General features: G+C 42.9%; 1 protein-coding gene across 1 annotated transcript in view; it reads right to left on the reverse strand.

Moving 5' to 3' along the window:
* Positions 1-13,725: 13,725 nt before the first annotated feature.
* atp9b (ATPase phospholipid transporting 9B) overlaps positions 13,726-27,892 on the reverse strand; it is a 53,898-nt gene continuing 39,731 nt past the window's right edge. The window contains exons 17-29 of the mRNA XM_029657949.2: positions 26,255-26,347; positions 25,340-25,423; positions 24,906-25,076; positions 24,577-24,675; positions 24,366-24,455; positions 21,804-21,948; positions 21,378-21,442; positions 21,065-21,220; positions 20,915-20,979; positions 20,653-20,761; positions 20,424-20,481; positions 18,201-18,404; positions 13,726-17,316 (exon numbers count right to left, since the gene is read on the reverse strand). Of these exons, the coding sequence (XP_029513809.1) occupies positions 17,180-17,316; positions 18,201-18,404; positions 20,424-20,481; positions 20,653-20,761; positions 20,915-20,979; positions 21,065-21,220; positions 21,378-21,442; positions 21,804-21,948; positions 24,366-24,455; positions 24,577-24,675; positions 24,906-25,076; positions 25,340-25,423; positions 26,255-26,347 (1,476 nt within the window). The 3' untranslated portion in view covers positions 13,726-17,179. The remainder of the gene's footprint in view (positions 17,317-18,200; positions 18,405-20,423; positions 20,482-20,652; positions 20,762-20,914; positions 20,980-21,064; positions 21,221-21,377; positions 21,443-21,803; positions 21,949-24,365; positions 24,456-24,576; positions 24,676-24,905; positions 25,077-25,339; positions 25,424-26,254; positions 26,348-27,892) is intronic.

The raw sequence follows: 27,892 nt of genomic DNA on the forward strand, positions 1-27,892 counted from the left end.
GTGGTCTCCCTGACCATCCCTGACCCTAATGGCCGGCTATCTAGGGAGTGCACAGGGAAAGGAGAATCTATCGGCACCAGCGGAACCCCTAATTTAAGGGCGAGTCCGCGATCCATAAAGTTCCCAGCTGCGCCTGAATCGACTAGCGCCCTATGCTGGGAAGAGGGAAAAAAGTGAAGAAAAAAGGTTAAGACAAACATGTGGCCAACAGGGGGTTCTGGGTGAGTTTGATGCAGACTCACCTGGGATGATCGAGAAGCGTTCCGCCTGCCATCTCTACTCCCAGACGGACCCCCCCAGCACCGATCAGACGTGTGTCCTCTCCGACCGCAGTTGGTGCAGGGAAGGCCTCCTCCTCCGGTACCCCTCGGCGCAGCCCCTCCCAACTCCATCGGAATGGGAGCGGAGGGGCTGGGTGGTGGAACGCACAGGACCCTCTCTGAACGCCCGCGGGCAGCCAGCAGATTGTCCAGTCGAATGGACATGTCAATCAGCTGATCCAGTGACAGAGTGGTGTCCCGACACGCTAACTCCCGGCGGACGTCCTCTCGGAGACTACACCTGTAGTGGTCCATAAGGGCCCTGTCGTTCCACCCAGATCCGGCTGCCAAGGTCCGGAACTCCAGCGCGTAATCCTGGGCGCTCCTCCTCTCCTGCCTGAGATGAAAAAGTCGTTCTCCCACCGCTCGGCCGTCTAGAGGGTGATCAAACACCGCACGGAAGCGGAGGGAAAACTCTGGGTAGTGCTCCCGCGCTGAGTCTGGGCCATTCCAGACTGCGTTCGCCCACTCCAGAGCACGACCCGTGAGGCAGGAGATGAGGACACTCACCCTCTCCGCTCCTGAGGGAGTGGGTCTAACGGTGGCCAGGTATAGCTCCAGCTGAAGCAGAAACCCTGGCAACCCGACGCCGCTCCATCATAAGCCCTCGGTAGCGTCAGACGGAGGGTGCTGGAGTCGAGTGATGGGGAGTCCGGAGCCGTGGGTGCCGAAGGTGGAGAGAGGAGACCACTCCTCTCCCATCGGTCCATTCTCTCCATTACTTGATCCATCGCGGATCCGATCCGATGGAGAACGGTGGTGTGGTGGAGAACCCGTTCCTCCATCGATGGGAGAGGGTTGGCTGCTGCTCCTGCTGACTCCATTCAATTTGATTTAGGTGCGGGATTCTGTAATGCTGCGGGTGTCGTGGGTGTGGAGTCAGACGCAGGAGACAGAGAGTGCAATGCTGTGCGTCTTTAATTGCACCAACGCACCACAGGGTACTCACAATAGTAACGACCCCAAACACAGGGAATGAAAATGTACAACGGAAAAGTCACGACCAGGCACTAACACGTACCTCTACAACAGAGCCGAAGGTTACACTGAAATAATCCCGCACAACAACCAGGCGGGCCGGCTGTCTAATAAAGACAAACTAATCATACCTAAACAGGTGCTACCAATAAACATACAAGGAGGGGGAGGAAAGACAATCAGTGGCAGCTAATAGGCCGGTGATGACGACCGCCGAGCGCCACTCGTGACACCCCTGTCCATAGGCCCATGGACAGGAAGAGCCATCTGGACACCGGGTCATCCTGGACACTGCTCAATGAGAAACTATGGAAGGAGGTTAAAGGTCCACAATACAACTTGAAGCCGTGGACAGAAGGTCCACTCTATCTGACTGATGGTGAGGCTAAACGACCACTTGGATGGAGTGAGGTAGAGTTCCGCCTGTGTAACCTCTCCTATATGATTCCTTCTGTTATCCTACAAACAAGAACCTTGCTTTTCCTGTCGTGTTGGAAATTGATTTCATGTACTTCAGTGGTGTCCAGATTGATATCGCACACAATTGCTACTGGTTTCCATACAATCCGAGCAAGAAGCATTGCTTCCAATCAGAAGCTACAAAGTTACATGATTGGGGTTCAAATGCCGTCTCTGCCGTTGCTCCGGTACCACTAACCCTTGATAATCCTTCTGATGATCTCCTTTTACAGGGTCTCAGAAGAGCTCAGCTGGAACAGCCAGAGGAGTTAAGGCTGTTGGAACAGCTGCAGAATAATGCGGATGTATGTACTTCAAAGCTAAGACACACCGGGCTCCTGAAGCACAAAATATTCCTTACACAGGAAATGCTGATCAAGCAAAAGCCATATTGTTTGTCCCCAGCGAAGCTAATCATCCAAAAGGGACTCATTAATGATATGTTAACACAAGATATAATAGAACGTTCCTCCTCTCCCTGTGCTGCTCCTGTTGTCCTCATCCCAAAAACGACCGGTGGTCTTAGATTTTGTGTGGACTATAGGAAGACCAACAATGTTTCCCAGACTAATGCCTATCCTCTTCCCACCTTCCACGAGATCCTGGAGTCATTGTCTGGCGCTGTTGTGTTCACTATCATTGACCTCAATAGTGGATATTGGCAGGTTGAGATGGACCAGGAAAGCAAGGACAAGACTGCTTTTGTCTGTGCTGAGGTCTTGTTTTCCTTTAAGGTGATGCCTTTTGGATTAAAGAATGCTCCTGCCACTTTCCTAAGACTGGAGATTGCGTTAGGTGAGCTCAAAGGGAAGATCTGTTTCGTCTACCTGGACAATATAATTATCTACTCCCAGAACAGAGAACAACACTTTCAAGATCTTCAAGCAGTGTTGGACAAGCTAAGAGAAGCTGGTCTGACCTTGAATATGAAGAAGAGCAACCTCTGCCAAACCTGAAGTTCCTGGGCCATATTGTGTCTTTTGATTGCATTCATGTGGATCCTGAAAAGACCAAGGCGGTACAAGATTTCCCTGTCCCAACCACACTCAAGGCCCTTCAACGGTTCCTTGGGATGGCTGGATGGCACCATCGGTTTGTGTCGAACTTCTCCCAGGTGGCAGAACCCCTCAACGCGTTGAAGCGAAAAGGAGCAGAATTCCTATGGACGGCAGAGTGCCAGACCTTCTTTGAAACTCTGAAATGACACCTTGTCACACCTCCCATTTTAGGTCATCCCAACTTTGATTGCCCTTTTGTTGTTTACACTGATGCAAGTGACGTTGGACTTGGTGCTGTCCTAGTCCAACAGACTGGACTTGGCACTGAAGAAGTGCTAGCGTTCGCCAGTCGGTCATTGAATGGAGCAGAACGGAACTACTCCACAACCGAGCAAGAGTGCCTTGCAGTTGTCTGGACTTAGGAAAAGGGGAGGTACTACCTGGAGGGAAGACACTTCACTGTGGTCACTGACCATTCCTCCCTTGTGTGGGTGTTCAAGACCAACAAACCAAGTACCAGACTCATCAGATGGGCTCTATCGTTGCAAGAGGTCACCTTTGCAGTAGAATACAGGAAAGGAAAATACAATACTGTTCGAGATGCCTTATCCAGAGCTCCTGCTAGTGGTAATGGTGGCCCTCATCTTACATGTGCTACTGTCCTGTCAAGCAGGCGAGACTCACCCAAAACTGACTTTCTCATCTCTTAGGCCATGTGGAAAGCCCAACAGGATGATCCAGAAGTACAGGCTTTGTACCAGACTATCCTGGAAGATGGAGAAAAGATGGTCAATCCTACCACAAAGCTGACCATCATTGAAGACAAAGTCTACCGAGTTGTACAACTACCTCACAGAACACTCTACCAAATGTACATACCTGAACCTCTGCGCCTTCAACTGCTTTAACATTTCCATGAAGACCCATTAGCTGGTCATTTGGGCAGGTTCAAAACCTACAAGCGGTTGCAAGCATTACTGTACTGGCCACATCTGAGCATGGATGTGAAGTCACACATCCGAAACTGTCAGGTTTGTCAAATGTACAAACCAGAAGGTAGAAAGTTGCAGCAAACGGTGGTTACCCGACCTTGGGAAATGTAAGGAGTGGATTTGATGGGTCCATTTCCTAGAAGCTCCAATCAGAATGTGCACATGCTTGTTTTTGTTGATTACTATTCTAAGTGGGTGGAGCTCTTTTCCCTGCGTCAGGCCACAGCAAGGACTGTCTATAACATCCTTACGAAAGAGATCCTGACTCACTGGGGAGTGCCTGATTACATCCTGTCTGATCGAGGTTTCCAATTTGTCTCTGATCTCTTTGAGGAGACCCGCCAAAGCTGGAACCTGAGACAGAAGTTGACCACGGCCTATCACCCACAGACCAACCTCACTGAGAGGGTAAATCGAACCTTGAAGACAATGATTGCTTCCAATGTAGGGACCCAGCACAAACACTGGGACAGGCACCTTCACGAGTTTCGATTTGCCCTGAATTCTGCTGTGCAAGAGTCCACTGGAGTCACACCTGCAGAGCTGAACCTAAGTCGTACCCTCCGAGGACCCTTGGATATGGTGCTACAGCCCCAGTAGCTTACTCCAGACGCTGCTTGCTATGACCAGGTAGTCCATCTCCATGACTTGAGAGCTCTTGTCTCAAAGAACATGATCCAGGCTCGACTCAAGCAGAAGATAAATTATGATAAGAACAGACAAGACATGCAGTACCAGCTTCGTGATCGGGTGTGGCTTCGCTCTCATCCTTACTCGAAAGCTGAACAATTCTTCTCGGCCAACCTCACTCCTAAATGTCAAGGACCATATAGGATTGTGGAGCAGATGGGCCCTTTGAACTACCGAGTGGTGAAAGAGGACACAGGTGTAGATATGCGCGTTGTCCATGTCTCACGCCTTAAGGCCTGTTACCCCCCGGGGGGCTGAGGAATTGGAGGCGATTGAGCGCCGCAAGGTCCTGGATATCTTTGAAGAGGAAAGTGAGGAGACTTTTCTCGGATTCCCAGACCCAGATGTCTCACACCTTAAAGCCTGTGACCCCTCAGCTGAGGAGCGCGAGCTCCAAAAAGTCATGAATATTTTTGTAGAGGAAAGTGATGAGGAGACCTTTCTCGGTTTCCCCGACCAAGATGTGCCTTCCAGTGCAATGGTCGGCTTTTTCCAGGGGAGGGGGTGTGTGACGGCCCTGAATTTTTCTGAACCGTCTCAGTGCTTCTCCTTCCAATAGGGTGTTTTCCCTTTAATTCCCAATTAAATAGCCAGCATCAGCTGCACAAAAGTGGGGGTGTGATGGAGACGTGAATGAGGATGTGTTCAACCCTCAGTTCCGAAGCTTCTCTATTCCATTTGTTTTGTTGCCTTTAAATGTGTGTTTTGTAGCCTCATAGAGTTTACCCAGGATCGGATCCACTCTTTGAGTCCGTGGACTATACAGCTCTCTGTCAGCTCTCTGTTCTTCGTGGCCTTTCTCCGCTGGAGATCTGTTAGCGGATTGGATTGTCTGACTGACCGACTACAACCTTTTTGTATACGGTATTTCATTTGTTTTGATGTGATGTATACTGTGATGATTTATGTAGTTAGTTGTAAACTTAGTAAGAGTTGATACGCTTTAAAGTTATGTGGTAAAATAATTGTTATATTGATTGTATGATTAATACAGGGTTTACGCTACACTTGTAGGAACGGACAAACATTGCGTGACTAAGGTCACTTGAGTTCCCCTAACTCACTGAACTTCTTTACCGGGCTGGACTCTTTTTTAGGCAGAGGTACAGGACATTTCTGGAGGAACCAGAACTCATTGTGTTATATTATTATATGTGTGTGTAATCATTTATGTTGGTAATACAACCTACGCAAAATAATATAGTTGTTTTTGAAGTTCTTTCCAATGTTTTAAGGGTTTATGAAAAGTTTATTTCCATCCTGACTTTTACATAAGTCCTTTGTATTGGTGTAGATTTGACGGACCAGATGGGACTCATTCCCTCCCAAACCAAAAGGAGAAACCAATGTTTTCTCTGGTAGGCACAACCTACCTGCCACCCCTATAAATAAGTCAAAACCGTTACAGTAGTCAATATAACTATTTGTTCAGCACTTTTGAAATGTACAGCGACAGAATTCAGAACATGGGCCGTTCTTACAGAATACTCCTGTACACCAAGTCAGAACCGTAGGATAAATAAAGAGGTCATATAAGGAGACAATGAAAGCTCTTACAATATTCAATGATTACATTTCTCTAAAACAGGTTATGTGCACCACCAAATTAGAACAGTAGGTGAAATTAAGAGATAAAAATAGACCAAATTATGAGGGTGAGGCACATTGAACGCTGTTTGGGTCTTTGCGTGTCAAAAAAGATACACGTCAAATAACACTACTTGACGTGTTAAATAAGCATTTAATTTGACACGTCAAATAACAAAATTCATAGAATGTTGCGTGTGCTGAATTTGCATGTGCAAGCCAAGCGCAACTACTACAATCAGTAGCACTGTCAGCTGTACAAAAAAAAGTCTGCAAACAAGCACACTGTCATAGATCCCTCTGGACCTTACATTGCGCACACCTGGCCCCACTGATTGTATTTGTATATATTAGAGGTCAACTGATTATAATTTTTCAACGCTGATACCGATTATTGGAGGACCAAAGAAGACAATTACAACAATAATGAATGAACAATTTTATTTTAACTTAATATAATACATAAATAAAATCTATTTAGTCTCAAATAAATAATGGAACATGTTCAATTTGGTTTAAATAATGCAAAAACACAGTGTTGGAAAAGAAAGTAAAAGTGCAATATGTGCCATGTAAAAAAGCTAACGTTTAAGTTCCTTGCTCAGAACATGAGAACATATGAAAGCTGGTGGTTCAATATTCCCAGTTAAGAAGTTTTAGGTTGTAGTTATTATAGGAATTATGACGCGTCGACTATTTCTCCCTATACCATTTGTATTTCATATACTTTTGACTATTGGATGTTATTATAGGCACTTTAGTATTGCCAGCCTAATATCGCGAGTTGATAGGCTTGAAGTCATAAACAGGACTGTGCTTCAATTATTGCTAATAGCTGCTGGCAAACGCAGTAAAGTGCTGTTTGAATGAATGCTTACGAGCCTGCTGCTGCCTACCACCGCTCAGTCAGACTGCTCTATCAAATATCAAGTCATAGACTTAATTTTAATAAAATAAACAGAGAAATACGAGCCTTTGGTCATTAATATGGTCCAATCCGGAAACTATCATTTTGAAAACAAAACGTTTATTCCTTCAGTGAAATACGGAACCGTTCCGTATTTTATCGAATGGGTGGCAACCCTAAGTCTAAATATTGCTGTTACATTGCACAACCGTCAATGTTATCATAATTATGTAAAATTCTGGCAAATTCATTGCGGTCTTTGTTAGGAAGAAATGGCCTGCACACAGTAGGCAACGAGCCAGGCGGCCCAAACTGTTGCATATACCCGGACTCTGCTTGCACTGAACACAAGAGAAGTGACACAATTTCCCTAGTTAATATTGCCTGCTAACATGAATTTCTTTTAACTAAATATGCAGGTTTAAAAAAATATACTTCTGATTTTAAGAAAGGCATTGATGTTTATGGTAAGGTACATTTGTGCAACGATTGTGCTTATTTCGTGAATGTGCTTTTGTTAAATCATCAGCCGTTTGTCGAAGGTGAAGTAGGCTGTGATTCGATGATAAATTAACAGGCACCGCATTGATTATATGCAATGCAGGACAAGCTAGTTAACCTAGTAATATCAACCATGTGTAGTTAACTACTGATTATGTGAAGATTGATTGTTTTTTATAAGATAAATATAATGCTAGCTAGCAACTTACCTTGGCTCCTTGCAGCCACAAGGTCCTTTTGACGCTGCACTCACGTAACAGGTGGTCAGCCTGCCACGCAGTTTCCATTACTGATTGTTATGAAAACTTGAAATCGGCCATGACGATTTATCGGTTGCCCTCTCGTATATTTGATACTTTGTTCACCATGGTGGTGTTGATTATTGCTACTATGTCCGTTGGTGCGTGTGAGTACTTGTGCTCTGTGTGTTTTGGGCTTTCGTGCCCTTGTGGATTGCCAGATGATTACGGGTCTTGTCCCGTGGGTTAATCATTGTGCGAGTGTGTATTTATTCAAGGTACTCCTCACTCTTTTGTTTGGGTTTCAACCCTGTGTTTTTGTAGTGTTTGTTTGGTCTTCGTCCCCGTGCCTTTACACGGCACGCTGTCATTTGGGGTATAATAAAAAAAACTATTACGCATTCCAGCACCTGTCTCCCGAATCTCTTCATACCAGCGTGACACACACACCGGCCACAAATGATGTGTTTATAATACTTAGGGGGAAAAAAATACCAAATTATTAGGGTGAGGCACATGGGCTACTAACAGCTTACTACACAATATACACATAATATTACTTTCTTAGCAACAGTATACATATCTCCCTGGTATATTACATCATTTATGCAGCAGCATAACATTACAAGACATTTTTGGACTCACCTTGTGCTGTGCTCACTTAAACAGGAAGGTGGTGGGGCGGTCCTGTGTAGGCAAATTTTGTCATCAAAGTCTGGTATTCTCTGGATTTATGGTGGGAACTCTGAAAAAAACACAGCCACCCCATTAAATAGCAGGCTAATGATTGCTTTGCAATACTTGCAGTTGGCCACTGATTCCTTCTAAACCACTCATTGTTGAATTAGTGATTTCCAACTTGTTGTGTAATGTTTATGTCCAATGGCCGATGAGCACCGATACGTTTCATCTATAATTTTTCTTCCTTATTTCTCTTCATATGACAAGGATTAAAAAGATCTGCCAGAAGATTGTCGACTTGATTCATGATGATGACTGCTAGCTTACTAGCTAAGACTTTGAAAGAAATGACATGATCAATCCAATCAAAGCTACTGTACATATTTTGTATTTGTATTTATTATGAATCCCCATTAGCTACTGCCAAGACAGCAGCTACTCTTCCTGGGGTCCAGCAAAATGAAGGCAGTGTCTACAATTTAAAAAACATTACAATACATTCACAGATTTCACAACACATTGTGTGCACTCAGGCCCCTAATCCACCACTATCACAGTACTAAATCCATGTGTATGTGTGTATGTTTGTGTTGCTTCACAGTCCGCGCTGTTCGATAAGGTGTTTTGTAATCTGTTTTTTAAATCTAATTTTACTGCTTGCATAAGTTACCTGATGTGGAATAGAGTTCCATGTAGTCATGGTTCTATGTAGTACTGTGCGCCTCCCATAGTCTGTTCTGGACTTGGAATATCTTGTGGGGTATGCATGGGTGTCCGAGCTGTGTGCATTCTACAATACCTCTCATAAATATAAGTAGTGACGAAGTCAATCTCTCCTCCACTTTGAGCCAATGAGAGATTGACATGCATATTATTAATATTAGCTCTCTATGTACATCCAAGGGCCAGCCGTGCTGCCCTGTTGAGTCAATTGCAATGTTCCTTTTTTGTGGCACCTGACCACACGACTGAACAGTAGTCAAGGTGCGACAAAACTAGGGCCTGTAGGACCTGCCTTGTTGATAGTGTTGTTAAGAAGGTAGAAACTAGGGCCTGTAGGATCTGTGTTGTTGATAGTGTTGTTAAAAAGGCAGAGCAGCACTTTATTATGGACATACTTCTCCCCATCTTAGCTACTGTTGTATCAATATGTTTGACCATGATAGTTTATGGTCCAGAGTTACTCCAAGCAGTTTAGTCATGTCAATTTGCTCAAATTCTACATGATTTATTTCAAGATTTAGTTGAGGTTTAGGGTTTAGTGAATGATTTGTCCCAAATACAATGCTTTTAGTTTTTGAAATATTTAGGGCTAACTTATTCCTTGCCACCCACATTGAAACTAACTGCAACTCTTTGTTAAGTATTGCAGTCATTTCAGTCGCTGCAGTAGATGACGTGTATAGTATTGAGTCATCCGCATATATAGACACTCTGGCTTTACTCAAAGTCAGTGGCATGTCATTCATAAAGATTGAAAAAAGCAAGGTGCATAAACAGCTACACTGGGGAATTCCTGATTCTAACTGGATTATATATGAGAGCCGTCCATTAAAGAACACCCTCTGTATTCTGTTAGACAAGTAACTCTTTATCCACAGTATAGCAGGGGGTGTAAAGCCATAACACATATGTTTTTCCAGCAGCAGACTATGATCGATAATGTCAAAACCTGCATTGAAGTCTAACAAGACAGCCCCCACAATCATTTTATCATCAATTTCTCTCAGCCAATCATCCCTCATTTGTGTAAGTGCTGTGCTTGTTGAGTGTCCTTCTCTATAAGCATGCTGAAAGTCTGTTGTCAATTTGTTTACTGTGAAATAGCATTGTATCTGGTCAAACACCATTTTTGCCAGATGTTTACTAAGGGTTGGTAACAGGCTGATTGGTCAGCTATTTGAGCCAGTAAAGGGGGCTTTACTATTATTTGGTAGCAGAATGACTTTAGCTCTCCTCCAGGCCTTTCTAGTAGGCTTAAATTGAATACGTGGCAAATAGGAGTGGCATATTCGTCTGTTATTATCCGCAGTAATTTTCCATCCAGATTGTCAGACCCAGGTGGCTTGACATTGTTGATAGACAACAATACTTTTTTCACCTCTTCCACACTGACTTTACAGAATTCAAAAGTACAGTTCTTGTCTTTCATAATTTGGTCCGATATACTTGGATGTGTAGTGTCAGCATTTGTTGCTGGCATGTCATCCCTAGATTTGCTTATCTTGCCAATGAAACAGTCATTAAAGTACTTGGCAATATCAGTGGGCTTTGTGATGAATGAGCCATCTGATTCAATGAATGATAGAGCAGAATTGGCCTTTTTTCCCAAAATGTCATTTAAGGTGCCCCAAAGCTTTTTACTGTAATTCTGTATGTCATTTATCTCGTTTCATAGTATAGTAGTTTATTTTTATTTCGTCACATGGTTTTTAAAATTTGCAGTACGTTTGCCAATCAGTTGGGCTGCCAGACCTATTTTCCATACCTTCCCCTCATCAAATCAAATCAAATGTATTTATAAAGCCCTTCTTACATCAACCCAGCCTAAAACCCCAAACAACAAGCAATACAGGTGCAGAAGCACGGAGGCTAGGATCCGGCCCTAGAAAGGCGGGAACCTAGGAAGAAACCTAGAGAGGAACCAGGCCATGAGGGGTGGCCAGTCCTCTTCTGGCTGTGCCAGGTGGAGATTATAACAGATAAGATGTTCATAGATGATCAGCAAGGTCAGATAACAATAATCACAGTGGTTGTTGAGGGTGCAATAGGTCAGCACCTCAGGGGTAAATGTCAGTTGGCTTCTCATAGCCGATCATTCAGAGTATCTCTACCACACCTGCTGTCTCTAGAGAGTTTAAAACAGCAAATCTGGGACAAGGTAGCACGACCGGTGAACAGGTCAGGGTTCCATAGCCACAGGCAGAACAATTGAAACTGGAACAGCAGCACAACCAGGTGGACTGGGGACAGCAAGTAGTCATCAGGCAAGGTAGTCCTGAGGCATGGTCCAAGGGTTCAGGTTCTCTGAGAGAAAGAGAAAGAGAGAGAAAAAGAGATTGAATTAGAGAGAGCATACTTAAATTCACACAGGACACCGGATAAGATAGGAGAAATACTCCAGATATAACAGACTGACCCCCCCCTAGGATATAACCCCACCCACTTTGCCAAAGCACAGCCCCCACACCACTAGAGGGATATCTTCAACCACCAATTTACTACCCTGAGACAAGGCAGAGTATAGCCCACGAAGATCTCCCCCAAGGCGCAAACCAGAGGGGGGGCGCCAACCCGGACAGGAAGATCACGTCAGTGACTCAACCCACTCAAGTGACGCACCCCTCCTAGGGACGGCATGGAAGAACACCAGTAAGCCAATGACTCAGCCCCAGTAATAGGGATTGAGACAGAAAATCCCAGTGGACAGATGGGAACGGCCAGGCAGAGACAGCGAAGGCAGTTCGTTACTTCAGTGCCTTTCCGTTCACCTTCACACTCCTGGGCCAGACCAGATGAACCTGTAGCAATATTACTTCAACAGCATTTAACATTAGATCGTCTCTAAGATTTACAGGAATGTGGTTCTGAATATAGACCGCAACACCGCCCACCGTTGACATTTCTGTATTTTTGGTAGATCTTATAACCGGATATTGCTACCACTGTATCATCAAATGTATTATCTAAGTGATGTTTCAGAGATAGAATATGAATGTCATCTGCATCCTCCGGGTTATGATAATATGAGCTATTTTTAGCACTTTTCTTTTGCTTGGTTATTTTTTATGCTTTACTGGGAAGCTTATCTGAAGTAGACTTACTCATGTATTGGAGCTGATAGTGCAGGGTGAGCTGCACAAAGTGGTCTTCCTACTAGGGCACACCGCCTCAGTGCAAACAGTCTAACTCTGGTTCATAGGCTAATGATTACTGCATACAATAACTGTAGGATAAACAGAGGTATTCGTGCAATAAATTAAGTTACTTACATTGTGTTTGCCAATGCCCCTAGGATCATGTACAGTTGAAGTCGGAAGTTTACATACACTTAGGTTGGAGTCATTAAAACTCAACATTCAACCACTCCACACATTTCTTGTTAACAAACTATAGTTTTGGCAAGTTGGTTAGGGCATTTACTTTGTGCCAAAGCACACCCCCACAAGTAATTTTTCCAACAATTGTTTACGGACAGATTTCACTTAGAATTCACTGTATCACAATTCCAGTGGGGCAGAAGTTACACACACTAAGTTGACTGTGCCTTTAAACAGCTTGGAAAATTCCAGCAAATGATGTCATGGATTTAGAAGCTTCTGACAGGCTAATTAACATAATTTGAGGTGTACCTGTGGATGTATTTCAAGGCCTACCTTCAAACTCAGTGCATCTTTGCTTGAAATCGTAGGAAAAATCTAAAGAAATCAGCAAAGACCTCAGAAAAAAATTGTAGACCTTCACAAGTCTGGTTCATCCTTGGGAGCAATTTCCAAACGCCTGAAGGTACCACGTTCATCTGTACAAACAATAGTATGCAAGTATAAACACCATGGGACCACACAGCCGTCATAGCGCTCAGGAAGGAGATGTTCGGTCTCCTAAAGATGATCAATCCCAGAACAACAGCAAAGGACCTTGTGAAGGTGCTGGAGGAAACCGGTACAAAAGTATCTGTATCCACAGTAAAAAATGAGTCCTATATCGACACAACCTGAAAGGCCGCTCAGCAAGAAAGAAGCCACTGCTCCAAAACCGGTTTGCAACTGCACATGGGGACAAAGATTGTACTTTTTGGAGAAATGTCCTCTGGTCTGATGAAACAAAAATAGAACAGTTTGGCCATAATGACCATTGATATGTTTGGAGGAAAAAGGGAGGGGCATGCAAGCCGAAGAACACCATCCCAACCGTGAAGCACGGGGGTGGCAGCATCATGTTGTGGGGATGCTTTGCTGCAGAAGGGACTGGTGCACTTCACAAACTAGATGGCATCATGAGGATGGAAAATTATGCAGATATATTGAAGCAACATCTCAAGACATCAGTCAGGAAGTTAAAGCTTGGTCGCAAATGGGTCTTCCAAATGGACCCTAGTTAAGCAATTTAAAGGCAAAGCAACCAAATACTAATTGAGTGTATGTAATCTATGGCAGGACCCAAAGGGCTTAAATGTTCGATGTCTACCCTTACTAAGGACTTAGACTTGGCCTGTGACGTAGTGTCCCCATAAGTGACAGAACACTGAGCCAATCACAGCGCAATGCTCCTATTTTCTGCTGGCTTGCCCCACCACCACAGAAAGCACTGAGCTAGGCTGAAACACCTGCATTTTGGAGCTGCCTTACTCAAGTAAGCAAAAAAGAGACCATGTTTGTATGCAGCTTTATTAACTCAATGACATATCTTTTTTACATTGTTTGCAAACTTCATGTGTGACAAGTATTAATGCCAAAATAACATGCAAAATTGTCAAGACCCCACTCCCAAAAAAAATATATAGATCATTTATTTTGTTGCTAAAAATGTAGGGCTCAAAACAGGTGGGACTCTGAATGATGGTCGCCACTGATTCTGATCTACTTTCTTTCCGGCTGTCTTTTTAGCCATTTATGAATGCGTTTCTATGGGCTAAAGTAGTAAAGGACCTTACGGTTGTTAAGCAATCACACCATATGAAGCAATTATTTGTTAAAATGTCAATTTATTGCTCATTAATCAATAGTAATACCATAAATTGCAGTCTATGACATAGAATGCAAGTCCTCAACAGATTAAACCTGATTAACACCATACAAACAGAGCATAAGTATCAACAGAAAACACATCGTTAGACAATTGGGATCAAGTTAACTTAAAAAATATATATTTGTATTACAATGACAGCCATGTCCATACTTCACTCATAAATAAACACAACAGCCCAGTCTGTCTCATACAGCGTTGCCGTGTACAGTATGGTTGCCACAATTCTATTCAGGACATACAGGAATGATTTACCTGAGTTCAACTCAAATGGGATACAAAAACATGGCAACCTCTTCCACAGAGAAATATACAACACTTACTGTACAGACAAAGACAATCAGGAAAATAGATCAGTGTGAGCATCGTGATACATGTATTCAATTGTGTTTGGACTAGGCATTTATATCTAACTAAACACACACACTCACATGGCAAGAATGATAAAACTCATTCCCCCAAACCGCTGTCAGGTTTCGTCTTTGCATCCATAGCAGGGTGAAGTCAGCTTCATCTCAAGCCCAGAAGACATGATCAGAGGTTAATAAAGATACTGTCATATTAGTAATTGTCAGAGGATGCCTACAAAACTACAGCCTTAATATTCTGTGGTTGTTTAAGATTGAGAAAGAACAGTGGTCATTGTGAAATATTGTCAGAAGTGAGTGGTTACAGCAAGGTATATATATCCCTTGTGGTCAAGCTGCTGGCCCAGGAGATCTTTCAAATAAGAAACAGAATACTCTAGCTAGTCTATCTAATCCTGTGATTGACAAATCGGAGCTATGAGACATTTTCCAAACGCAACAATCAAACAATGAGGCACAAACGCAAACTGGCATGTCCAGCAACCAGGGCTGGCAGCCAATGACAAATACACATCCTGATAGCGTAATACACTGTGTTCAAGGCCAGGATGCAAGGAATACAATTGCCTAAATCGAATTAACTATGGAGTGCTGGTTTCTACTCTCAGGAATTCATGAAGATATTTGATATGATATTCAGCATCTGGAAATGTAAAGGACTTATTGTACAAAGAGAGAACATCCAAAGCCAGTTGGTGTTGTTCCCAGAACAAATCATTTGCACTTATTTGCTAAATGTAGCTTATTTTGGTTAATGTAAGTTTTCCCTAAGTACACTACCGGTTAAAAGGTTTAGAACACCTACTCATTCAACGGTTGTTCTTTATTTTTTACTATTTTCTACATTGTAGAATAATAGTGAAGACATCAAAACTATGAAAAAACACATATGGAATAATCTAGTAACCAAAAAAAGTGGTAAAGAAATCCAAATATATTTTATATTTGAGATTCTTAGCATTCTCTCAACCAGCTTCATGAGGTAGTCACCTGGAATGCATTTCAATAAACAGGTGTGCCTTGTTAAAAGTTAAATTGTTGAATTCTTTCCTTCTTAATGCGTTTGAGCCAATCAATTGTGCTGTGACAAGGTAGGGGGGTTTACAGAAGATAGCCCTATTTGGCAAAAAACAAAGTCCATATGATGACAAGAACAGCTCAAATAAGACTGGAGAAAATTACAGTCCATCATTACTTTAAGACATGAGGGTCTGTCAACGCGGGAAATTTCAGAGTTACTTCTGCTGCAGAAGATAAGTTCCTTATAGTCACCAGTCTCAGAAACTGCAGCCCAAATAAAAGCTTCACAGAGTTCAAGTAACAGACATCTCAACATCAACCGGTAAGAGGAGACTGTGTGAATCAGGCCTTCATGGTTGAATTGCTGCAAAGAAACCACTAGTAAAGGACACCAATAAGAAGAAGAGACTTGGTTGGGCCAAGAAACAGGAGCAATGGTCATTAGACCGGTGGAAATGTGTCCTTTGGTCTAAGGTCCAAATTAGACATTTTTGGTTCCAACCAGCATGTCTTTGTGAGACGCGGTGTGGGTGAACGGATGATCTCCGCATGTGTATTTCCCACCGTGACGCACGGAGGAGGAGGTGTGATGGTGTGGGGGTTCTTTGCTGGTGATACTGTCTGTGATTTATTTAGAATTCAAGGCACATCTAACCAGCATGGCTACCACAGCATTCTGCAGTGACACGCCATCCCATCTGGTTTGTGCTTAATGCCACTATCATTTGTTTTTCAACAGGACAATGACCCAACACACCTCCAAGGCTGTGTAAGCACTATTTTGCCAAGAAGGAGAGTGATGAAGTGCTGCATCAGATGACCTGGCAATCCCCCGACCTCAACCAAATTAAGATGGTTTTGGGATGAGTCGGACAGCAGAGTGAAGGAAAAGCAGCCAACAAGTGCTCAGCATGTGGGAACTCCAAGACTGTTGGAATAGCATTCCAGGTGAAGCTGGTTGAGAGAATGCCAAAAGTGTGCAAATCTGTCATCAAGGCAAAGGGTGGCTATTTGAAGAATATCAAATAGAGAAATATATTTGTTACTACATGATTCCATATGTGTTATGTCATAGTTTTGATGTCTTCACTATTATTCTACAATGTTGAAAAAAGTAAAAGAAAGAAAAACCCTGACCGTTATTGTAAGTACAGTTAAGCGTCAGGGTACAGTAGTAAAATGGTGCACGCGTTAAGTGCGTAGGAATCAAAGTTGTAAATCACAAATTAAACCATCATACTGGTATCTCTACTCAGCAGAGATGAATAACGTTGAATAAAACACTTTTTAATGCAGAACTACATACACAAAAAGTTCAACGCGGAAACCATAGTCATTGAGTTATAAAAATTTAAAAAAGACACTTGAAGCAATTGGGTTGGAAGTGCAGAAGGCAAATTGACCCGAGCCTTCCCGTCCAGTGCCTCAAAGGGTTATTTGTTCTGTTTTTACCCCTTCCCTGTCCCTTTTTAGCATTTGTGTGGCGCTGTCTTTACAGGTATTACCACATTCCAGTGACATGAATCCATACAATACTCTACTCATGTTGTTGCTTCTAGTGACCTCTTTAGGTTCCCTGTCTGTCAATCACTGTGGACCAGTTCAAAAAGCGCTGAAAAGAAAGGTTGGAATCATAGAGAGCATGAGAAAGATAATTAGGGGAGTTGTGTGAGCAGGATAGAGCTTAAAATGGCTCATGAGGACAGCTTGGAGTAGCTGGGTGGTGAGAACTTGCGCTTCAGGTATTTGATGATATAGAGAGGGAGACAGCTGACGACGGTGATCACTGACACCTTCCAAAGGAAGGCCGGTGTCGTGATGAAGCCCAGGTCTGGGATAAAAAAAAAAAACACAGGTTAGAAATCTGTCCAAATAACAGCACATACAATATGTGCAAGGCACTAACATGTTGATATACATTAATTTATTATCACTTTATTCAAAAGATTTGGTTGATAATTATGGATCCATGCTATCTGTTTAAAAGAGCTTTTGCACACATGCCTGGAATGAGACATACATCACTGAGTGGAATGGTAAAACAATATAAGTAGCAGGAAAATATGCTCAATACGTCACATCAAATATGGCTGCAAAAGACATGGTCAGAGTCTGGTCACTAAAGGAACGTGAAGAGTGCTGAGCAGTCACAGCACGGTCAAAAACAGTGATGAGAGGAGAGTGTGAAAAGGAAGTGGAAGAGAAGAGGTAGTGTTTCCAGTGCTGCACACCTACCCAGAAATGCTCCAAAGGACACTCTGCCTATGCCTGTCCCAAGGACACATACAGTAGCAAAAGAGAGGATGAGCAGCAGAGAGAGAGAGACCAAATGAGTGCATGAGAGAAAAAAAACAGGGGAAGTAATACAGGAGCGAGCGAGGGAGAAGGGGAGAGGGAGAGAAAAGATGGCAGACACAAACAAAGCACAGACCTCCAAGGTTTAATTGGGTTAACTCAAACATAAGTGCATCAAACTAAAACATACAAGCTGTAGTGCAAAGGGTGAGACTGTTCCACTACAAGATTAAAGTGTTCGTAAAAAACTGCCCTCCACATAACAAAAAGCAAAGAGCAACATCAAATCATTTTCCCTCAACACTTATCAGCACAATAGCAAACAGCATCATATTTTTTGTTTTTTAACTTTGGCCCTAAGGGGATAAATAACATTTAATGGAGTTGTTTTTTCCCCTCAGGTAAACAACATTTGCTTACCGAAGTACTCATTGAGGAAGGCAAGCGAGGCTATGTAGCAGCCCAGACTGAGGAACTCTGCTAGCACCATGAGCCAGTGCCAGGTACGGATGTTGAGCGCCACCATGAGCAGCTCGGTGAGGATCAGCGCAGTGAAGGAGATGGCCACCACGTGCACAAACTCAGACTCAAACAACACCAGTGCGCCGTACATCAGGATGCCACCTGGGGGCGCCATGAAGTGTTAGTGACGTAGTACTGGTTGAGTAACAGGTTAACTTCAGTGGCTGTTGGCGAGGGGTTCCGCTAACAGACAGGTTAACCAGCTTGAGAAAGAGAGAGAATGATCAACTAGAATTCATTCTAGTCATCAACTACAATCAAATTGTTTCTAGTTAATAACAATAAGACCTAACGTAAAATGTACCAGCTTATTCTTTTAGGGAACCAAATATGACAAGTACATTAGGCCTTTGTTTTGGTTTACTTCTTAAGTTACTTTGATCCCCATTGCTCACTGAAAGTCTGTTATTCAAAATATGTATTAGGATTCAAGTAAGTCTTAAGACACAGGATCTGACTCAATTACAGTATTTATGAGGGCAAACAGACAATAGGTCCAAGTGTATCCAAAAACCAACCAGGTAAACCACTGAGTACTGTAGCTTGACACTCATTCATCAATTCTATAGTGGTGCCTACTGTATTTTGATAGCCTTTCATTTAATTATAACACGGCACAAATTGAGCTTAATGGCCTATTACTGATCACATAATTGCCTTTTCCATACAGTCTACATACAGTGCATTCCTGGGAGTTAAACTCTGTAATAAATTAAAACCGACGATCGTGGCCTGATATTTTTTCTCCCCCCTCATATCTCCCTGTTTTTCATTGGACTTTGGTAATAGACCTTTAATTAAAAAACGAGAGCTGTCAGGAAGTGACGCTTCAGTGAGAACATAGATCTTTCTCAATACGCTGCATGGCTTAGCGATTACAGAAATATCGATTTACTGGACAGACAAAAGCCTGCGTGTAACTGCAGATGATGCTTGGAAACCTAAGCTACTGAGAAACAGGACTGTCTGAGAGTCAGGGAGCCAGGGGACTGACGGTATCGCACATAGTAAAAATGATGAAATATAAGTGTGGTGCCTGGACGGTCAGTAATAAAAGGTGTTTAAGCTGCGCTTCGTTCAGGTTGCTTTCAGAAGAGCTGCCTTACTGTGCGGATGGAAAATTTGGATATAAGAGTTGTGCACCTGGCCAACATCTTCATAATATCCATCATGTTTAGAAGCACCCTCCCCTGTGTGTTAGTATCCATCATCTTCATAATATCCATCATGTTTAGTGTTAGTATCCATCATCTTCATAATATCCATCATGTTTAGAAGCACCCTCCCCTGTGTGTTAGTATCCATCATCTTCATAATATCCATCATGTTTAGAAGCACCCTCCCCTGTGTGTTAGTATCAATCATCTTCATAATATCCATCATGTTTAGAAGCACCCTCCCCTGTGTGTTAGTATCAATCATCTTCATAATATCCATCATGTTTAGAAGCACCCTCCCCTGTGTGTTAGTATCAATCATCTTCATAATATCCATCATGTTTAGAAGCACCCTCCCCTGTGTGTTAGTATCCATCATGTCCATAATGTTTAGAAGCACCCTCCCCTGTGTGTTAGTATCCATCATCTTCATAATATCCATCATGTTTAGTAGCACCCTCCCCTGTGTGTTAGTATCCATCATCTTCATAATATCCATCATGTTTAGTAGCACCCTCCCCTGTGTGTTAGTATCCATCATGTCCATCATGTTTAGAAGCACCCTCCCCTGTGTGTTAGTATCCATCATCTTCATAATATCCATCATGTTTAGAAGCACCCTCCCCTGTGTGTTAGTATCCATCATGTCCATAATGTTTAGTAGCACACTCCCCTGTGTGTTAGTATCCAACATGTCCATCATGTTTAGAAGCACCCTCCCCTGTGTGTTAGTATCCATCATCTTCATAATATCCATCATGTTTAGAAGCACCCTCCCCTGTGTGTTAGTATCCATCATGTCCATCATGTTTAGAAGCACCCTCCCCTGTGTGTTAGTATCCATCATCTTCATAATATCCATAATGTTTAGTAGCACCCTCCCCTGTGTGTTAGTATCCATCGTTAGATTTCCAGGTGTACAGTTCTAACTCAGAAAACTGCAGTATCCTTTCAATTCTCTTACCTTGGTAAATACTGATCAACACCCAAATGAGAAAAGTCTTGAAAGACAAGGAACGACCCTATAAGAAGAGAAAAATACAGAATTGCAGACATCATAATCTAATTCCTGTCAAACCACAAAACACAACTTTTGAATTCACTTTAACCTGTTAAACCCTTAATGAAAATAGAGTAAATTGACCATCCATTCCCCGTCAGCCTGTATTATATAGGAGAGGTTGCCATTTTACCTTGGTAAGGTCTTTGTAAAGCTCAGGGTACAGCAGGGCCATCTCTGGCTTCACGTCCTGGTCCAGCACCAGGGAAAATACAGGGAACATTGTGTAGATGGTAGAATACCTGCACAGAAGGGGAGAACATAGGACTGAGGTAATACAGAACACTGGACCAGTGCATCAATAGAAAGGGTCTCACCACCTCATGTTTAGATGCATGCACATACTGTACGCACCAATGGAAACAATTACAGTAGAAATATAGACAACCACATACCCAACCATGAGAAAACCCTGGTACAAAGGGACTGATGCAAAGTAGAAAATGGAGGAAAACACTGCCTGCAAAGAGGGAGAGATGAGACATATTTCATTCAAGTCCTTCCATATTCAGTACTAGTAACATAAATATGTTCAGGTATGTTACCTGCATGGTTGATATGATCATGCCTCGGTGCATGACAAACTGGCCCAGGGCTGCTGAACGCTTGTAGCTGTTCCTGCCGTGGACCATGAGCAGCCGGCCAATGTGCTTAAACTGAGTGATGGAGAAATCTGCCGCCAGGGATGCCTGCTTCCCCTCCTGCATGGGGAGAGCATAAGTGTGTAATGTTACTCTACGGAAGGACACACCCCCATAACAGACTCAATACGGCACCCATAACAGGTTTAGCATTTGATTGGACTATTTAACGTTATAATATGTGGATAGGATAAGAGGAGTGATATGGGTTGTTTACCTTTCCTTCAATGCCGATGCCACAGTCTGCTGCCTGGATCATACTGACATCATTACCTCCATCACCTGGGAGAGACAAGAGAGGACCACACATCAGCCACAGGCTCAATAATATTATGTAAAAGAGCCATATGGAAATAAGGCTTACGCCCCAGGATGATGACAGAACAATGTTAACAATGATGCTTGTGCTGTTTGATTGCCATCTTGTGGACATAATAGGTGTGTGTACCTTCTGGTACTGGGTCTAGTTTCTTCTTTTTCAATTAGTGAGGTATATTACTGGTAGGAATTTTCTACAATTGACTTATTTAATCATTTGGCATTCATTGTACACAGATCATTGTAGCAGTTGTGTCTGATACAAAGGATGAGAGTGGTTAGCTGTTATGCATCTGGGTCTTGCCCAGGGTGCAAAGGGGCTCACCTATGGCACAGGTTCTGTTGGCTGTGTGCTGCTTGAGAAGGTGGACAATCTGGGCTTTCTGAGTGGGGGAGCAGCGACAGCAGACTACTGCTGGACACTGACACGCCAGCTCCACAAACTCATGCTCATAGTACCGCAGACACACCTGTAGGAAGAGAAACATACTGACACGCCAGCTCCACAAACTCATGCTCATAGTACCGCAGACACACCTGTGGGAAGAGAAACATACTGACACGCCAGCTCCACAAACTCATGCTCATAGTACCGCAGACACACCTGTAGGAAGAGAAACATACTGACACGCCAGCTCCACAAACTCATGCTCATAGTACCGCAGACACACCTGTGGGAAGAGAAACATATCGATTTGGAAAATGCAAACACATCCGGACCCACACAAGCACATTTACATAATGAAGTATTTACTGTACCATCTCTTCAGATCCATTATCATTATATTTTATACCTTTTATTTAACTACTTAAGTCAGTTTAGAACAAATTCTTATTTACAATGACGGCCTAGGAACAATGGGTTAACTGCCTTGTTTAGGGGTAGAACGACGGATTTTTACCTTGTCAGCTCAAGGATTATATCCAGCAACTTTTCGGTCACTAGTCCAACACTCTAACCACTAGGCTACCTGTCGCCCTGTCAATGGTGTTATAATTAAGCAACAAGGCCAGAGAGGGTGTTCAGCCAAGGGCTGTTCTTCTGCACAACGCATAGTGCCTGGATACAGCCATTAGCCGTGGTATATTGGCCATATACCATAAATCCCAGAGGTGTCTTATTGCTATAATAAACTGGTTACCAATCTAATTAGAGCAGTAAAAATACATATTTTGTCATACCCGTGGTATACGGTCTGATATACAGTGAAGGGGAAAAGTATTTGATCCCCTGCTGATTTTGTACGTTTGCCCACTGACAAAGAAATTATCAGTCTATCATTTTAATGGGATGGTTTATTTGAACAGTGAGAGACAAACAAATCCAGAAAAATGTATGTCAAAAATGTTATAAATTGATTTGCATTTTAATGAGGGAAATAAGTATTTGACCCCCTCTCAATCAGAGAGATTTCTGGCTTCCAGGTGTCTTTTATACGTAACGAGCTGAGATTAGGAGCACACTCTTAAAGGGAGTGCTCCTAATCTCAGCGTGTTACCTGTATAAAAGACACCTGTCCACAGAAGCAATCAATCAGATTCCAAACTCTCCACCATGGCCAAGACCAAAGAGCTCTCCAAGGATGTCAGGGACAAGATTGTAGACCTACACAAGGCTGGAATGGGCTACAAGACCATCACCAAGCAGCTTGGTGAGAAGGTGACAACAGTTGGTGCGATTATTCGCAAATGGAAGAAACACAAAAGAACTGTCAATCTCCCTCAGCCTGGGGCTCCATGCAAGATGTCACCTCGTGGAGTTGCAATGATCATGAGAACGGTGAGGAATCAGCCCAGCACTACACGGGAGGATCTTGTCAATGATCTCAAGGCAGCTGGGACCATAGTCACCAAGAAAACAATTGGTAACACACTACGCCGTGAAGGACTGAATCCTGCAGCGCCCGCAAGGTCCCCCTGCTCAAGAAAGCACATATACATGCCCGTCTGAAGTTTGCCAATGAATATCTGAATGATTCAGAGGACAACTGGGTGAAAGTGTTTTGGTCAGATGAGACCAAAATGGAGCTATTTGGCATCAACTCAACTCGCCGTGTTTGGAGGAGGAGGAATGCTGCCTATGACCCCAAGAAGACCATCCCCACCGTCAAACATGGAGGTGGAAACATTATGCTTTGGGGGTGTTTTCCTGCTAAGGGGACAGGACAACTTCACCGCATCAAAGGGACGATGGACGGGGCCATGTACCGTCAAATATTGGGTGAGAACCTCCTTCCCTCAGCCAGGGTATTGAAAATGGGTCATGGATGGGTATTCCAGCATGACAATGACCCAAAACACACGGCCAAGGCAACAAAAGAGTGGCTCAAGAAGAAGCACATTAAGGTCCTGGAGTGGCCTAATCCCATAGAAAATCTGTGGAGGGAGCTGAAGGTTCGAGTTGCCAAACGTCAGCCTCGAAACCTTAATGACTTGGAGAAGATCTGCAAAGAGGAGTGGGACAAAATCCCTCCTGAGATGTGTGCAAACCTGGTGGCCAACTACAAGAAACGTCTGATCTCTGTGATTGCCAACAAGGGTTTTGCCACCAAGTACTAAGTCATGTTTTGCAGAGGGGTCAAATACTTATTTCCCTCATTAAAATGCAAATCAATTTATAACATTTTTGACATGCATTTTTTGGGATTTTTGTTGTTGTTATTCTGTCTCTCACTGTTCAAATAAACCTACCATTAAAATGATAGACTGATCATTTCTTTGTCAGTGGGCAAACGTACAAAATTAGCAGGGGATCAAGTACTTTTTTCCCTCACTGTACCACGGCTGTTAGCCAATCAGCATTCAGGGCTCAGTTTGTGTTTTTTTGGCTGCATCTACATTACAATCTGCATTGAGAGGTCTGTGAGAAGTGTTTGTGCTGTAGTACCTCCAAGGAGTCTCCAGAGATGACCAGAGCACAGTCGTGTTTCCTTCTGAAGGCATTGAGCTCCAGATGGGCCTCTCCTCTGTTGGAGACCTGCTCGAGAGCCAGGCAATACAATTAGTGGAAGGACAGATACAGGACCATTTCTTCATCCCTTTAACACTCATCAAGTGACAGATTATTATCTTAAGATGAAAAAGAAAGAGAAGCGTACCGATCTGAATACATGAATATCTTGGCTTCTGGACACCAAATGGGAGCTTTTAGCGATACAAGTAGCTGTCTCCAGTTTATCCCCGGTAAGCATCCATATCTGAAGAGATAACAAAACCATGACATGGAATCAGTGACAGCATTAAAAGCACCATTTTACCGTATTTCATATTATACAAGGACTAGTCAGATTCTGGTATGACATGGAATACGTATTTTTCACAGCTAACATTATACTGTACATGGAAAGGACAGCGCAATATAAATGCAGCCAACATATAACAAGTTCGCAGGTGTAGTAAAACACAGAAGAATAGTGTGGTCTCACACCTTGATCCCAGCATTTCTGAGGAGCTCCAGGGTTGGCCTGACGTCAGCCTGTAGTTGGTCCTCAACCCCAGTCAAACACAGAAGCTCCATCTCCCTCTCCAGACTCTCTACCACTGCTGACACCTTCAGAGCCCGGTCATGGATACTCAGCTTGGCCTGGTTGTAACGGTTCTACACAGAGGGAAAGATAGTCAGTCAGTGAGGGAGGCAGAGATGAGAAAGGAAGTGATAATGAAAGAGATAGGGAGGTAGAAATCCAGTCAAAGGGAGAAAATCAGAGAGAAATAAATAACCGTTGCAAAAGTGTGTAGCGCATAGGGCAAAAGAGGAAAGGGAAAGTAAATAAGTGGAATGAGGGCAAGTTGGCAGCTCATTCGGTTTGAAGATTATTTTCAATTCAGCAGGACATTAAGGAGGGACATTATGTTTTGCACCTCAAAGTCTGTATACTGCTCTTCAGACAGAGATTTCTTAGCCACCACCAGGGTCCGAAGCCCTTCCCTGGCCATGTTCCCACACTGAGAACAAAAGAGGGGATAGTTAGGAAAGAGTGATGTAATATGATAAAACCAGAAATTACTGAACATTTGTAGAGACAAACGTACTCTCTATAGTCCAGTCAGATACATATTTATTAAACAAACACTATGTTTCAACAAATTTCATATGGCATACAGTAGGTTTAACATATGCTGAATAGCATACAGTACAGGGATAGATCATTTCATCTAATTGAGAGTCAGCTGCATCAGAACAGCACGTACAGTCAACCAACAAAGACAGAAATCAATGGGGAATAACGTCGCCTCGGGAGAAAGTTCAGAGGACACAAAACCACATTTTATTGTTTTATATGAAACGCCAATGGGCTGAAAGTGACGCGCTGATTGCTTATTGACATGGTACCCATATAGCACCACTGCTTGGACAGTCTACGGGATATTACAGTCAATGGAACATCATTAACACCATTGTTAGGAATATGACATACTGGATGCGTCCCAAATGGCACCTTACTCCCTATATAGTGCATTATATTAAACCAACGCCCTGGTCAAAAATAGTGCACTAAATAGGGAATAGGGTGCAATTTGGGACGCATCCATTAATGCCTCCTAGGAAAGGAATCCACTTCATGTTGGTCACTAATTAAATCAAAAACAGCCCCTGGTCCTAAATGACTCAATATTGCCAATACAATTATGAACATACAGTATTGCACACCCAGTCATGGGAGGGCCTGTTGATCTTGTGATGAATGAATGTCCTGGTTAACAACAGAGGTAATTACCCTGCATGTGTTCGATACATTTTGTTCATAAGTACAACAGTCTGGATGGAAGCCTTACCTCCTCCTCCAGCCAATCATTGTACTGCACGATACTCGCCATGGCAACATCAGCACCCTTCATATAAAACGTGATGTCACCTGTGGTCTCCTCCTAGAGCAGAATATGAGAGAAAATGTAGATGTATTAATCATATAAAAAGCATTCCAGTACATATAGTACGAACACCAGACCTGAATTCAAATATAATTTTTGTTAACATGTCTAGATGGGGTTTGTACCATTCTGACTTTTCTACGGGTTCCATTAGAGCAGGAAAGCTCAACCAAGCACAGCTTGAAATGATTTCAAATAGTATTTAAACCCAGGACTGACTAACACACACACACAGTACCAGTGAAAAGTTTGGACACACCAACTCATTCAACAGTTTTTCTTTATTTTTTTAAATGTTCTACATTGTAGAATAATAGTGAAGATATCAGAACTATGAAATAACACATATGGAATCATGTAGCAACCAAAAAAGTCCAAATACAGTTGAAGTCTGAAGTTTAAATACACTTAGGTTGGAGTCATTAAAACTCATTTTTCAACCACTCCACAAATTTCTTGTTAACAAACTATAGTTTTGGCAAATGTTTACAGACAGATTATTTCACTTAAAATTCACTGTGTCACAATTCGAGCGGGTCAGAAGTTTAAATACACTAAGTTGACTATGTCTTTAAACAGCTTGGAAAATTCCTGAAAATAATGACATGGCGTTAGAAGCTAATTGACATAATTTGAGTCAATTGGAGGTGTACCTGTCGATGTAGTTCAAGGCCTACCTTCAAACTCAGTGCCTCTTTGCTTGACATCATGGGAAAATCAAATAGAAATCAGCCCAAAACTCAGAAAACAAATTGTAGACCTCCACAAGTCTGGTTCATCCTTGGGAGCAATTTCCAAACACCTGAAGGTGCCACGTTCATCTGTACAAACTATAGTACGCAAGTATAAACACCATGGGACCAAGCAGCCATCATACAGTTCAGGAAGGAGACGTGGTCTCCTAGAGATGAACGTACTTTGATGCAAAAAGTGCAAATCAATCCCAGAACAACAGCAAACAACAAAGCACCCTGTGAAGATGCTGGAGGTAACAGGTACAAAAGTATCTATATCCACAGTAAAACGAGTCCTATATCGACATAACCTGAAAAGCCACTCAGCAAGGAAGAAGCCACTGCTCCAAAACAAGACAGACTACGGTTTGCAACTGCACATGGGGACAAAGATCGTACTTTTTGTAGAAATGTCCTCTGGTCTGATGAAACAAAAATAGAACTGTTTGGCCATAATGACCATTGTTATGTTTGGAGGAAAAAGAGGGAGGCTTGCAAGCAGAAGAACACCATCCCAACCGTGAAGCACGGGGGTGGCAGCATCCCGTTGTGGGGTGCTTTGCTGCAGGAGGGACTGGTGCACTTCACAAAATAGATGGCATCATGAGGTAGGAAAATTAGGTGGATATATTGAAGCAACATCTCAAGACATCAGTCAGGAAGTTAAAGCTTGGTCGCAAATGGGTCTTCCAAATGGTCAATGAACCCAAGTATACTTCCAAAGTTGTGGCAAAATGGCAAAGGACAACAAAGTCAAGGTATTGGAGTGGCCATCACAAAGCCCTGACCTCGACCCTATAGAAAATGT

Source organism: Oncorhynchus nerka, linkage group LG4 (assembly GCF_034236695.1).
Source record: "Oncorhynchus nerka isolate Pitt River linkage group LG4, Oner_Uvic_2.0, whole genome shotgun sequence".
Lineage (NCBI taxonomy): Eukaryota > Metazoa > Chordata > Actinopteri > Salmoniformes > Salmonidae > Oncorhynchus > Oncorhynchus nerka.